At 42.3% G+C, this 14,129-nt stretch overlaps 1 protein-coding gene across 1 annotated transcript in view; it reads left to right on the top strand.

Moving 5' to 3' along the window:
• The first annotated feature begins 483 nt into the window (after positions 1–483).
• Positions 484–14,129, top strand: part of yjefn3 (YjeF N-terminal domain containing 3) — a 45,811-nt gene continuing 32,165 nt past the window's right edge. The window contains exon 1 of the mRNA XM_031868531.1: positions 484–987. Within this exon, the coding sequence (XP_031724391.1) occupies positions 920–987 (68 nt within the window). The 5' untranslated portion in view covers positions 484–919. The remainder of the gene's footprint in view (positions 988–14,129) is intronic.

The following is a 14,129-nucleotide window of genomic DNA, read 5'->3' as shown; positions in this document are numbered from 1 at the left end:
ACTTTTATAGAAGACAGTGAGCTATTGTTTGTCACCACGACCCACTTATGAGCTCCATTCCTTGGCAGCCTGTGGTCCCTCCCCGTGATACTACTGTACATATGCCACCTCTGTGTCAAAGAGATACAGTAATGTACAGTTCAATAAGATGGACACTGTTTGGAGTGCTGTTTAAACTCTTCATGTTTTCCTCTCCTGCCCCCCCCCCCTCAAAATCCATACCATCAGCCTGCATGCATCAAAGCCCTTTGTGAGCTCACAGTGGTTCTGTTTCAGATCAGCCATCATCTGTGTGCTGGAGCAACAAAGTGCTGCTGTGAACCCACTCAGGTCCCGCAATAGTAAAATCTGTTTTACTGGGCTTCATTTACGTCCCACCACCAAATGAAAAGTGTCTCCTCACTCCGATGCTTGCTCTAGATTCTACATCAAGGGAGTGTTTTGCCACCAAGGAGTGTGTGTGTGTGCGTGTGTCTGTGACAATTTGAGGAGGGGGGCTATGATTGAGGCAGCCTGAGCCAATCAGCCGGCGAGCTCCGTGCCTCCTGAGTCTTAATTGGCTGGCTTTCCCCCCGGTGAGCGCAGCTGATACACAGAGCCAGCTGGTTTTATTAGAGAATGATCCGGGGCCACAGTGGGAGAGAGCGAGACAATCATATAGAGGCATTAATCAGAGTGTGTGAGTAGCAGCCAGTAATTACCTTCCAGCGTCTGACGCAATCAAGAGCCACAGAGGGAGGAAGTCTATTGACATTCTTCAGTCTGTTCGCAGGCAAAGAGGTAGCCAGTGCGCGCTTATCGAATCCGAGTCGGGGAGAAGGAGCGGAAAGTGTCTCTTTCTTTTGGAGCGGCGCAGCTCATCCGTCCCTCACATTTCACCGTGTGGGAGAAAAAGAAACCGAGAAACAACAACAACCAGATGGACAAGATGAACCACAGCTCGGCGGAAGCAGAGGCTGAGACCATAGAACCCCTGCGTTACCTCAGGTAGGCACCTCTCTGTTGCATGTCTCTCTCGTGGTCTCTCTCCTCCGATCCCGTTTGGTTCACCGATTTACCGGAGCGCTCTCAAATCGATGCACCGTGCAGGCGCGCGCGAGAGAGAGAGGGAGCCCGATATAACGGCGGGCAGAATTAGAGAGGAACGTTTTTCAGATTCATCCCGTTAGTCCCGAGAGAGAAGAAGTCTTCACATGAGACCATTAGAGTGCTTTCATCTGGCATTCTGTTTGAACCAGAGCACGCTTTTTAGAAGGGAAAACAGAGCACAGGGAGTAATAAGAGATATCTATTATTTAAGTTGACTTGTATGATGATGATAATGACAGTGCTGCCCCGCAAAGAAACTCCAACTCTGCTTGAATTTCCTTCGTTGCTCTTTTGCTCTCCACTGAAGCCTCAAATTGAATTACAGATGTGAGCTCTCATTGAATTAGGAGGGCTGTGTTTAATTTGGCATTATCAGGCCACATATTACGGACCAAGCCAATCATCTGATGGTTAAGTTTCTTTGTGGAGATGAGACGTGTAATCGGTTTGTGTGGTGCGCCGCCCGGCTCTCTGTGTGTAGCACCACTCTCACTCTCAGAGTGACGGGGACACAGAGAGCTGCTCTCAATGGGTTTGGTGTTTCCTGACCTTTTGGATGGTGAAATGCAGGTGAGCAGTTTTCTCCAAAATGTTGCACAGACACGCGCACACACATATACAGTCTACACACAAAACTGCACATGCAGATATTGGTTAAAGTGTTTGGATCCACTTAAAATCCAACAGTATGTGGCCCCTCTGGCATGCACACTAAGTCCACAGCCTTTGGTCATCATGATCAAACTTGTGACACCAAAAATATGCAGCTCAGATAACAACATGGAGATAGTATTTTATTTCAGCGATTAAGTCTTATGTGGGCATGTTGCCAATTTAAGGCAGAGCAAGCTCCACCAATGAGTGGTTTCATCGCAGATTTAGAATGTGTTGATCTGGTCGAAAATGACCCGTACTGTTGTGTTGAAATCATCCGAAACTGATCACCTGAAATTTAGGAAATTGGTCTAAAAATACTTTGTTGGTGATGTAAAAAGAAATATGCAAGTTGTAGCCAATGGACTGAAATAAACTGAGATGACTTTATTCCTTCAAGGAACCGTTTGCACAACCAAATGCCAGAAAATGTCCACTGATACATCAAATATATTCTAATATAGTTGGGATTTCACTTTGGGCAGCAGGCTCTTGCTATTATGCAAATAAGAAATCTGGAGTTGGATCTTGCCACTGTCTTATCACCCATCTTCTTCATCAATCTTCATGGACGATCCTCTTCCCTGTTTCATTGTAACGGTCAGTCCCTGTGCATTTGAGGGCTCTGAGGAGGAAGAGGACTGTTTGGGTGACAAGGCACCTTTTAAAACAGCAAGATGATAGCACTGACAAATTATATTTCAATATAATGTTTAACCGTTTATATCTATTCAAAAACGCAGTTCTGGTACAGTTCATGCTGTCAATAATTATTGAAAAAAATAAATGAATGTTTGTCTGCTTTTTTTTCAAAATTGATTTGCAATCATATTTAAAGACACGATTCTTGTAACTGTGGATTTATACAGAATTAGTTCATCAATTTTAATGTTTTTGTGTGTCTTTTTCACACACACACACACACACACACACACACACACACGCGCGCACACACAAAGTAAAGGGGCCCCGCAAGGAATATCTTGCAGGGTCCCCTGTTGTCTTGGGCCTGCACACAGACAGTAGTATGCATTTGTAACAAACCCTTTTAAAGAAAAATTGTTTTCTTTGTGTTTTGGTGAGATTACAGCGTGAATGCCTGAATGATTTGTGTCTCTGGGTAATTTACTATAAATGAGGTGTTTTGTCACTCAGGAGGAAACATCGCTGCTGCCTTTCTTCCTTTAGAGCACTTCAAATAGGATGATGCGCTTCAGATGGTTCATTCCTTTTCTGTTGAGCATTTATTTACACAAATCTCCCTGCGAGCCTGTGATTGATTTTACAATATAAACATGGTGCCTGAAGACCTTTTTATGCAGTATACTGTACTCGTGTTTCCATAGTGTCTCCATGTTATTGCCCTGTCAATCAGTGCATGCACCCACATATTAAATCTATTCTGGGAGCTATTTATTTTACGCTTCTCGATAACTTATGTAATTACGCTCTCTGCGCTAGCTGCATTTATACCGTTCTCTGTGTGTGTCGACATCTGAGGAGCTGAGGCTGGCGGATTAACCAGCACCCAAGAGGCTTGGTCCAGGTCCTCACATCTCTCAGATCTCTGCAGCTTGATTGGTGCTGGCTGGCAGTCGATTAAGGCAGTCAATTAAAGCCCCCATACACCACCACAGGGGTACCTGATTATGCAGCTGTCATCATCAGGGTCATATTTAGTTTTTTTGCAAACATGTGTGAACTTGCATGTCCCTCATGCTTTAAAATTATTCACTTTTTAAATTAAGCATGTGGTAATTTATTCAAAAATGATATGTGGATATTTATCGTAGCCAATCAAAAGCAACCAGACATGCAGCTGTTATGGCAATCTGTTAAAGCAAAAGATTTTGTGAAGAAAGTAAATTAGATAAGATAATTACTGTCTAGAACTGTAAGCTCTATGGAGAAAAAAAAAAAAAGCATCCACAGGAGATAATGACATTAGCCCGGAGACGGTGTGATAAAGCTGCTCAATGATCTGATATGTTTATATCGTGGCAAGCTGCAGAAACCTATTAAGTTAATGCATGAAAACCCTAAAACGTGACAAACCTGCTGCCTTATTGTGATGGTGGTTGTGACTCCCAGAAAAAACCCAAACACATTAAACAAACGCATAATACACCCAGTAATTCTTAAAAATGTGAAATGAATCCACATCTGGATTAAAAATGAATTACAACACAGCCTTGCAAACACGTTGGCAGAATGTAGAACTTAGACCGACGTCAACGCGCAGGTAGTGTGAAGCTTCTCAGCCGACGAGACACAACGAGGTGGTGGATAACCCGTAAATAACACGAGCTGCTGATGACTGCACCTTGGTTCTGGAACGGTATCTAATTTCTTCACTTGGTAAAACGTACAAGGCAAATGTTGGGCTTGTGTGATTTATTTGGGCGTATAAAAAGCTTGCACCTCTAATTCTAACAGGGCAGTGCTCCTTTTCTACATCTCTAGTTGTTCTGTTTCATCTACTGTCAAATAATATCCTCCAACCAGCAGGAGAGAACTTTAAATATATTTGTACAAAAGCCTGTTTTCAAAGCAACTTTGAATTTAGAAACTGCACTCGGTGGCAATTTTCTTCCAGGAGTGAACGCTGCCAGCACAAGTTGTCACATTGGTTTGAATCAAAGCAATTCAACTTGATTATATCTACGATGCTCTGGTGCTTGAGACACTTTTCTCCTCCTGGATTTTTCTCGAGTGACTTCTCCTCTTCCTCCTCCTCTCTGCTCTGACGGTGATGAATGTTCTGTCTTCCTCGCCCACCTTTGCCCCTTTGCCCACCACACCTGAAGCCAGTCGTACAGAGATATTTCCGTCTGTCTTTCCATTTGCTGTTCTGCCTACCTGTCTGTCTGAGTCAAGCTGTCAAGATGTCTGACTTTACCTGCTCTTCCTTAGTGCCTCTTTCCTACCATGGCAACGACTCATATTGTGGCTTATCATTATTCTTTTTGGCTTGCCTCCCTCCCTCCTTTCAGCTCCCTGCCACCAATTCCCATGTTGGAAGCACCATTTGCCTGTGTGACAGCTCCGGCATTTATTTATAGGCCGACTGTAATGATTGGGGCAGAGAGGGAGAATAGAAGGCGGGGGGAGATGATTTGCTACCAGTGCAGTGTTCGGACATCATTGTCCTCTTCCATCAGTCAGATTAGCTGTAAGAGCTCTTCATTTACCATGTTTGAAGAATGAGCAGGATGAGGTCTGATGGTTGGTTTCAGATGAATCATGAGATCGACAGTAAGCCCGCTGTTTCTGATCGTTGCTTCATAAGTAGCATAAGAAGTCTTGCATGGCTGCTACGTGTGAGCTAACAGAATTAAAGAAGCAGCCAGATTGCTCCAAATGCATTCATACAAAATGATTTAGTTACTGCGAGTACCTAGATTGAGGTTGGAGTTAGATTATGGCACTTTTATGGTTTACAGAAACCGCAGTTCTCTGGTAGTAACAAGGCTACGGGTCCAGCCATGTTAGCAGCTCTGTGAGGCTACATGCTAACGTCAACAAGCTCCCAACGACAACATGCTGATGTTTGGCAAATATAAAGTGTACCAAATTCAACATCTTATCTTCGGGTGTTAGCATGCTAATGTTCGTAATACTGAACACAAACTACAGCTTAGGCTGATGTAAATGCCATTTGTTTTGCAGATATTTGTTGTTAACATATTTCCGTCTGGAGCAAAATGCTCGACCAACCCACCAACATTGCCATAGAGTCACACAAGTGGCCGTGCTAGTGGCTCCGTGAGGCCGTACTTTGGCACAACGGTGATTTTAGCTAAATGCTAACATCTGCATGCAGTATGTAAAATAAATCTGTATTTACATAATTTATTCTGCACAGGAGTTAATGTATTTACAGCAGCTGATGGGAAATGCATAATGAGACAAAAGCAGGGCCTTGGTGTATAATTGATGAATTCATCAATTATTTTGTTGTTTTGTTTGTTTTTGTATAATATTGTATATTAAGATGATCATACGTGATAAACATTAAGTTCGTTATTTAAGTAATTGAAGTCATAAAAAATGTACTTCTGCCTACTCCTTTTCAAACATAATATGTATTTAGTTATAATTCACTGTATTGGTTATACTTGTATCTGTCTAATGAATTTAATCTGAGGTTTGAGCTCTCTTTCACTTGGGGTTTGACAGCTCGTGCTTTAATCTGCTTGACCACCCGAAAGCAGAGAGCCCTGTTCGTTCAGGTTTAAATTAGTCTCTAGGCAGCAGCCTTTGTTAATGAATAACACAAGAGAGCCATTTGAGGAAGGCCGAGCCAAGACTGTCATTACGTCCATTTTGTGGATCATTTTAAGGATTTAAAATTGTTTTTAAGGGGAGGAAAACTATATATCTATCTATCTATCTATCTATCTATCCATCCCCAAGGTGCCTCAATTTCAACATTTACAATGACTTATTCAGAAAAAAATCAATCTCCCAACTAGTTTTGCTTTGGCTCAAGATGGCTTGAGGGGAGATTAGAGCAGTGTGAAAAGGTCAAACACTTCCTGTAAATTGAAATGACGGGGGCGAGTTGGGTTTGCTTATCTTCGCTCTGGGTTTTCTGTGACAAATCTTATACGATTTGCTGTCCGTCAAACGGCAGCAGTTGCGCGTGCGTGCGTGCGTGCATGAACATGCATCAATGAATAGAGGCGGTGATAAAGAGAGAAACCACCTCTGACTCTATCTTTGGAGAGGTAATTGCTAATCATTTGTGCTTTAAATTGGCAAGATAGGGTCAGAATATGTCAAGTATTTAACCCCTTTTATGTCACCTGTACACAACCTTCATCCAGTGTTGTTTCTTTAAGTGTGTGCTTCTGTGTGCGTGTTATTGTAATGGAGAATGAACATACAGCAACACACCCTGATGTGTAAGCTGGACTCTAATCAGTTTCTTACCTCCTTCAGCGCTTTAACAAGCTTTAGATCCAACGGGATAATGATGACAGAACTAAAGAAAGAGGCTGCGTATATGACTTTTAATGGTTACTTTCTCACACTTAATTACAGTTTGTGCTTAACAATGTCGGTAAATGTGGAATAATACATGGGCTCTGTCTCTATTAGATGGATGCCACTGAGCAGTGTCTAGATGAGGAGAGTGGAGAGGCAGTGGGAGTAAGAACGTGAGGATGGGGATGTTTTTCAAGGACAAGATGTATTGAGCAGCCTCTTAAGACAGAAAGATCGACACACTTGAGTCACAAAAAACACAAAATTCCATGTTTGAATGTGAGTGAGGGTGCTTGTGAGATTGATTTGACAGGACTGAAGTGAGCAGTGGTGTGCCTCTTTAGTGGCAGTTCAAGCACAGCGTCTGCCGAGAAGTTCTCATATAAATGCCCCGGGTCCCGTCACTGCTAAATTTTCATCAAATTCGCACACATACACACCAACGTACCGACCTATTTTTGTAGTGTAAAAGTCTAAAGTGTGGTTTGGGGCCATAATGCAAACGAACCGCTTTGTGTCTTCAATGATGTTTTGTGTGTTTCATTTTGAGCTGACCAGGTAGCAAACCCGCTGCTCACTTAACAATAAAAAGACATAATCAAAATGACGCAGTGTTAATGCTGCCACAAGCAGATTTTGGGCTCTAAAGTTAAAAGCCCTTGCTCTGCAGCGCAGGAATTACAGTTTCCTGGCTGGCCCTTTGTACTTCATGTGGAAGCTGATTTTTAGTCTCTATTTTCAGATCCATTTTCCTTTGCCAAGGTTTAGAAGTACTCAAAACTCACAGTGATGACAGAGGCTTCCATTTGACTGAGCACCAGGCTATTATTGGAGACAGACCATTATTTAATTTTACAGGTTCACAGTATGCCTCAATTAACAAACGTTAATTAAACTGTTATCCTGCTTAAATTATATTTTAGTCATTTTTCTGATATTAGAGGTGATATGCTTCCTCTTCTGTAATTGATTCATGAAACATAGGCTGCATCACTATTCAACAAACTGCAAACTTTACTAAAATGTGTTGGTTACAAAGTGTTAGTTACAAATTTTGAGTTTACCGTGAGAAGGGCTATGATGGGAAAAGATGTTTTGTCGGAAAATGTCCAAGTCCTAAGTGTGTGTCTGTGTGTGTCCAACTGCACTAATTAGCTCATCTCATTCCCCTGTCTGCCTAGCAACAATCAAAGGTTGCCGTGGTGATGTTGCTCTGTGACTCATAGGTCAGATAGGTCATTGCATAAAACCTCCAGTTGAGCACTGTGTGTGTGTGTGTGTGTGTGTGTGTGTGTGTGTGTAGAGTGAGGACAGACAATATAAGTCAAGAAGCAAGCTTGTGCAGTAAACTTCTATTTTTTTTTTTTTCATTTTTGGAGGATTTTGTGTCTTTACTGCAATGCATTTTTGGGCGACCTAAATGTTAGGAGCCAACTTTCATGAACTGAAAGCACACGGTGAAAGGGTTAAAGTTCTAAGACAAAAACACGGACACCCAAACCAGACCACGCCGTGACAGCGACCTGTCAAAAACAAGGCAGCCCCGCCCTAAAGCATACCCTGCTTTATGGTCTAGTTGACTCTAAATGGAGCATAATCTACTAAATGAACATCATGCTGTATTGAAGAAGACTTGAAACTACAGAGTGAGACCATAAACTCATGTTTACAATGTTTCCTGAGGTAATAAATCAAGAGAGAAGTAGAGTCGCACTTCTTTTTTGGAACCAGAGGAGTCGCCCCCTGATGGCCACTAGAAAGAATGCCGGTTTAAAGCACTTTCACATCGGCCTCACTTCAGAACCGGAGGTTGCCGCCTGATCTGGTCCTAGGTGGTGTTGTGGCAAAATGACGAGAAGAGACGGCGAACTGAAGTTGCAACCCAGCGGAAGTGTTTTAATAAGAACAAGCCGACATACAAGTTCAGCAAATCCAACGTATTACTTTTCACAGCTTACTCTTATAGTCAAACTTCACCCCCCTTAAGTCACTTTCCACCAATCAAACCAGTTGCTTGAACCACAAACAAAACGCATCTGGTCTCTTCATCATGTCATGCTCCCATGACTTCGTTTGGGTCAAGGTAACCTTTTGGCAGAACACACGATTCGTGTACGGGAAATGTTTTGATACAAATTGGAGTGATTTATTACAATTTGTCTGGCGCTCCCTAATCACTTCCTAAGAATGTTTTTATGAACCAAATGTGCTCAACATAACAAGTTATATAAACTGTTTACTTGTGAAATCAAATGTGTTCAGTTCAATCATAAGTTATATGATGATCTTCTTCAACAGTGTCTTCCGCTTCTTGTATTTCCTGCAATTTAGAACGTTTGCCCCCAAGACCGCAGCAATTAAATAAGTGGAGGAAATGCTTTGATGGACAATAGAAAATGTGGTCATATATAATATGAAAGATCTGAGTCGCAACATGTGTAAATGTGAGCTTTAGGCCATGTGTGGGTTTGTTTATATGAAATGATATTTCTACAGGCTTTAATGTGTGTAGACGGGATGCATAGCCATTGTGTGTGAGCGTTGGTTGGATATTTAGAAAGCTGACGGGCATGAGAGGGCGTAGAACAGAGGAGGATTATAGGTATGTGAGAATAGTTTGTGAATGCTGCAACTGTCGCCCTCGCTCTTCTGTTCCCTTTACGACAATAAAGGGTCGGATTTCAACATGAACTCTCCCGACCTCATCACAGTCTCTAATAGGCTTCAGTTAAAGCGTGAAGGGATTTGTTGCGAAGAAAGAAACATTATCTCAAACAGATGATTTATTGTGCACCGTAAGAGAGAAAAACACTTTTCTCTGAAAAAGTCATTAGTGCCCTGTATCCAGCATGAGCGCCAGTCTTGTTTTGATTATTGATTTCAAGGGAGGGAAAATGTGAGAAATGTATTATTATAATTGTCTGTCAGACATTTTCTCCTCCAGCCCTGACTGAGCTGTGTGCACATGTGCCCAGGCATTTGTTTTTGAGCGGCTTTAGTGTGCAGGACTAATCCATCACATCTTGTCAGAAGAGCACTAATGGAACAGTCGATCACAAAGATTCAGATTCCCGCAGTTTCAATCATCTGATATCTCCACAGCAACAATGGCCTTCCTTGAGTCCTTGAAATGAACCATGAGTAAACTTTATGTTATTTGTTAAAGAGAACTTTCGTCTCCATCTATCTTGTGCTCATGTTTGCCACCAATCCGTCATTGTCACGCCATTAGCCAGTTTTCTTTCCCCCCAGTCTGTTTTACCTGCCAGACAATAACTTATCTGACATTCCAGTCATTCCTATCATACCAGCAGTAGCTCTCGGTGAGCCCCGCCGGTTCTAGCCACCTGTTTCCCAGCCCACCCCTCTACACCCGTGTCTCATTCCTCCGTTACCTGCCCTTGAGACCCTCGACAGGCCGCTGTGACCTGCAAGGCGAGGTCGGTAAGCTACTGTTCTGTAGCCTTGTTTGTTTATGTTTTTTTAAACGCCTTGTTGGCGTGTTTGTTCTTCCTGGAGAAGAAAGTAGACACTGGAACTAGGGCAATAGATCAATATGGTGATATGAGACTAATGTGGCATAAGTGTTCTTTTCTCCTGGTTTTAAAGGCTGCATTACAGCAGAGATGCAATTTTCTCAACTTATCAGACTGTTTATTTGCCTTTACCCACTGAAGTGTGATTTATGCTTGCCAAAGTGACGTCACACCATCAGACGCGACCCTTTGCGTTGGCTCTGTGCAGCAGGTTTTTGTCTGTCCGTGTGCACATCCAACGTTTTCTAACTACGCCGATGGGCAGATAAAATGGAGAACTTTGAAAGCTTTGAGAATGTTGGTTCATCACGAGGAGAAACGCGCGCATATAAAAATGTTTTCTCGCCACGTCAGTGTAAATATTTTGTGAAAGCACAGTATAGCATTGTCACAATATCGTTACAGTATGGAAGTTGAGTTATTTAGTCAAAAATGTCGTGATATTGGCTTTTTCTCATAAATCTCAGCCCTACATGGAACGCAGTTGTCCTTGAAAAAGAAGTAAAACTTTGTACAGCAAATGAAAAGAATGCTCTACTTAGTTTAGGCAAACTTTGATTCAAGCAATGAAAACATTGTCAAATGTTATAACTGTGACTTGGAGAGAAACAAAGCAGCAGTCTTATGAATAATCATGCAATCTGTTTGGGTCACGGAGCCATGCTGTTAGCCAGAGGGGGGGGCGAGGAGCCTCCTCTCCCCCTCTCCCCTCTCCTCTGAACCCCTTGTGGGCGACTCGCTGGCAGTGGTCAGAGCTATTCTGAGGAATGTGAGCAGAAAGCAAAGTGTTCTCATGGTGACAGAATGGGAGCGATGCCCACTAGCAACTCGCCTTATGTCCTTTGTTGCTGTTATATTGTTTATTTTCTGTGGCCTTTAATAAGCGGTAATTTTACATCTGATTACACCGGTTTATGTTCCTCCCTTAACCCTAGACTAGACAGGGACGTAACTGTTTGTTAGCGACCTTTGTAGGGATGCAGGACTCAAGTTAATCTGTAGGTTTTATTGAACAGATTTTTAAACAATGCACTATTTCTGAGTGAGTGTGTTTGTGATAAAGATATAATCTCCATATTCTTTCTGTTCTGCACTTCCAGCAGTGCATGATTGTAAAATAAATTGAAATGGCTGAAGGAGAGGGAGAGACTGACGAAACTGACTGTGAGAGCATGAAGCTGATTTGTTGTATAAAGTCTAAACTGATGTATTTTTCTGTCTGTAAATGTATTTGTGTCCTTGTGAATTTAAAAAAGGAACATTGAGCATTTTGAGTGTGTGTGCGCGACACAGGTTTGCAGCCAGGAAGGCTTAACCAATTTTCATTAATTAGGTTTGTTGTCTCGCTCTGCCGAGTCCTGATTGCAGTTCTGTTTTGTTTCCGATCGGAGGACGCTGTCGCTGAATCCTGATTATGTAAATGTCTGGTCTTTTATATTGCTCTCTGTTGTTGTTTACCACGTAGCCATTAAAGTTGGCTTTTGTAAGTCAAGATAATACTCGGAGTGAGGACAAAAATGTACAAATTTAATGAGCTTCATCGTAGTTTTGCTCACACCCAAAGGTGTTGTAGGTTTCTGCAAACCATGCGTACATTGAATGTTGATGATTCTGAATCAAAAGAAGTTTCATGAATATGTTTCATATCACGCTTGCATAAAAGAAACAATTCTACGTTGTTAATGTTGTGAAACGATTGGAGAGGATCGGGCGAAAACTTACTCAAGGTTAGAAAAGAGATCATGTTTTGTGATACAATAATAACATAACAACGTAACATAAAAACTACCGTAACTATTCAATCACCCACTCACTGTAAACACTTGTGTTCTGCGTTACCTAACGACTAAGCCCAGGCTCCCCATGCTATCTATTTTTCAGTCCGGCACACGTTATAAGACGATCGTGGGGGGGGGGGGGGGGCAGGTGAATTCTTGCACCTTGGATGCTTTGATGGACAGCGTCCCCCGTGACCTGTGAACCAGCAGCTTAATGGTGGTGCTGAGACAGGCATGCAGTGAAAACAACAGCAGCCTGGAGAGCCAGACAAAGGAAGCAGCAGACAATCAACTAAAGGTTTACAGACAGAGCCAATCAAACCCCTCGAGAAGAGCAAAATGAAAGAAGCACAGGCACTGAAAGGCAAACGGGAGCAATGCGTTTGCCTTTTTCATTTGTTGAAATCCTGTGGCATGTGTTGTATTTTCTACAAGCGTCTTCTTTTCTCGTTCTCACAGCCAAACGTCTACTTTCTTTGTTTGCATCATCTGATAGTTGCTGTATCGATGACCAGGCAGACAGAGAGGGATGCACATGAGTTTTGACCATATTTTAAAATTTCTGTAGGTTCACTGTGATTATTAATATGAAGCCCAAATATCTGGCTTATTGAGTACCATAGACGGAGTGGGTGGCACCCAAATTGTCAACGCTGGAGACCATTTTTCAATTGGCTTTTTATGTTAGACAGCCAAGAAACCATTATTGTTGGGCTTTACAAAAGCGTATAAGGAGGGAGGGATAAGAGAGGTGAGAATGTGACAGGAAAGGAAAAACAGATCACTCAAGTCAAGTTTTCACCCATATTTAATGCCAATTTTAATCAAATCAAAACGGAATTAATGCACAACACGATCTCTTTAAATGTTACGGTGTTTCCACAGGCAGAGCCCAGTGAAATTAGCATGTACTTAATGCTATTCAAGACAAGCTCTCCAGATTGTCATGGATAACACTTGAAGTCTTGGCCTTTACTCAGAGAACTGGGGTTACAAAATGTGACTTTCTTCTAACTGACTATTGGCTTGAATAGTAAAGCCAATAATGCATCCCTGCTGTGACACCAACATGGCAAGAGGCTGTGACTTTGAGTAGAAAGCGGCACTTATAGCACACTTCCAAATTAGTTGTGGCGGGTCAAACGGTCACACTGACCCAAGTCAAATAGACCACCCTCAGTGCCACAAGCACACGCGGTTTCGATTCCCGCAAACACACAGTTGTGATGGAGGAGTACACTAGACAAACATGATGCACCAAAGAAAATCTGAAAAGCAAACCATCAGTATGTGATTCCAAGCCACTGATCACACCTACCAACAGGGACATACAGGCCGAGAACGTCTGCTGATTGCAGTACCGTTCAGTAAAATCTTGCCTTGGACCCTGGAGGCAAAGTTCCCCAAAATGTAAACGTCACACATTCTACCTGTTATAAGAGAGTCGATGGTCAGAGCAAAAAGGCCAAACTCCAGCCATCGAGTGTGTCTGCTGTTATAGTTATGTCTTCATCCGACTGTAATCCCTGCACAGCCTGCACACAGCACACTCAAACAGGCTACGCACTGTGTACATTAACGCATATGCATGAATATCCACCCACTCCAACACTGATTTGCACGCCTGCAGACTTCCAGCTGTGTTTGCATCCAAATCAGTAATTGTTGCACTGCTAGATGTGGTCCGTTAGGCTCACTTATCATTCTTCAGCTCTTTACTTTTGTTTTGATCTTTTTAAATGCTCAAGCTAAATCTCTTTGGCTCCTGATCTGTCTCTACTTGCGTTGGTTTTGTCCAGGGGATTGGCACAAAATCTGGTACTGTAATGACCCAGCTGGGTTCATCAGCCGTTCCAAATGTAGGACGCTTTTTATGTCGACTTATTTTTTAGTTTTATTTGAAATCGCGTGCTTGTTGAATAAACACCACAAACTCTGAGCAACTGCTTCTTCTCTCAAACTCGCGTATCACATTTTACTATTCAGGTATCTACCTTCTGAGTGTCAAGAATTAAATGACCAGATGAACTTCATTTCATGTATTCTACAAGAGTAACAAATAATTAATCAATGGATTATATAT

The sequence above is a fragment of the Anarrhichthys ocellatus genome, unplaced genomic scaffold (assembly GCF_004355925.1).
Source record: "Anarrhichthys ocellatus isolate YVR2014 unplaced genomic scaffold, GSC_Weel_1.0 scaffold42, whole genome shotgun sequence".
NCBI classification, from domain to species: Eukaryota; Metazoa; Chordata; class Actinopteri; order Perciformes; family Anarhichadidae; genus Anarrhichthys; species Anarrhichthys ocellatus.
This window is presented reverse-complemented; position numbering and strand designations above follow the sequence as displayed.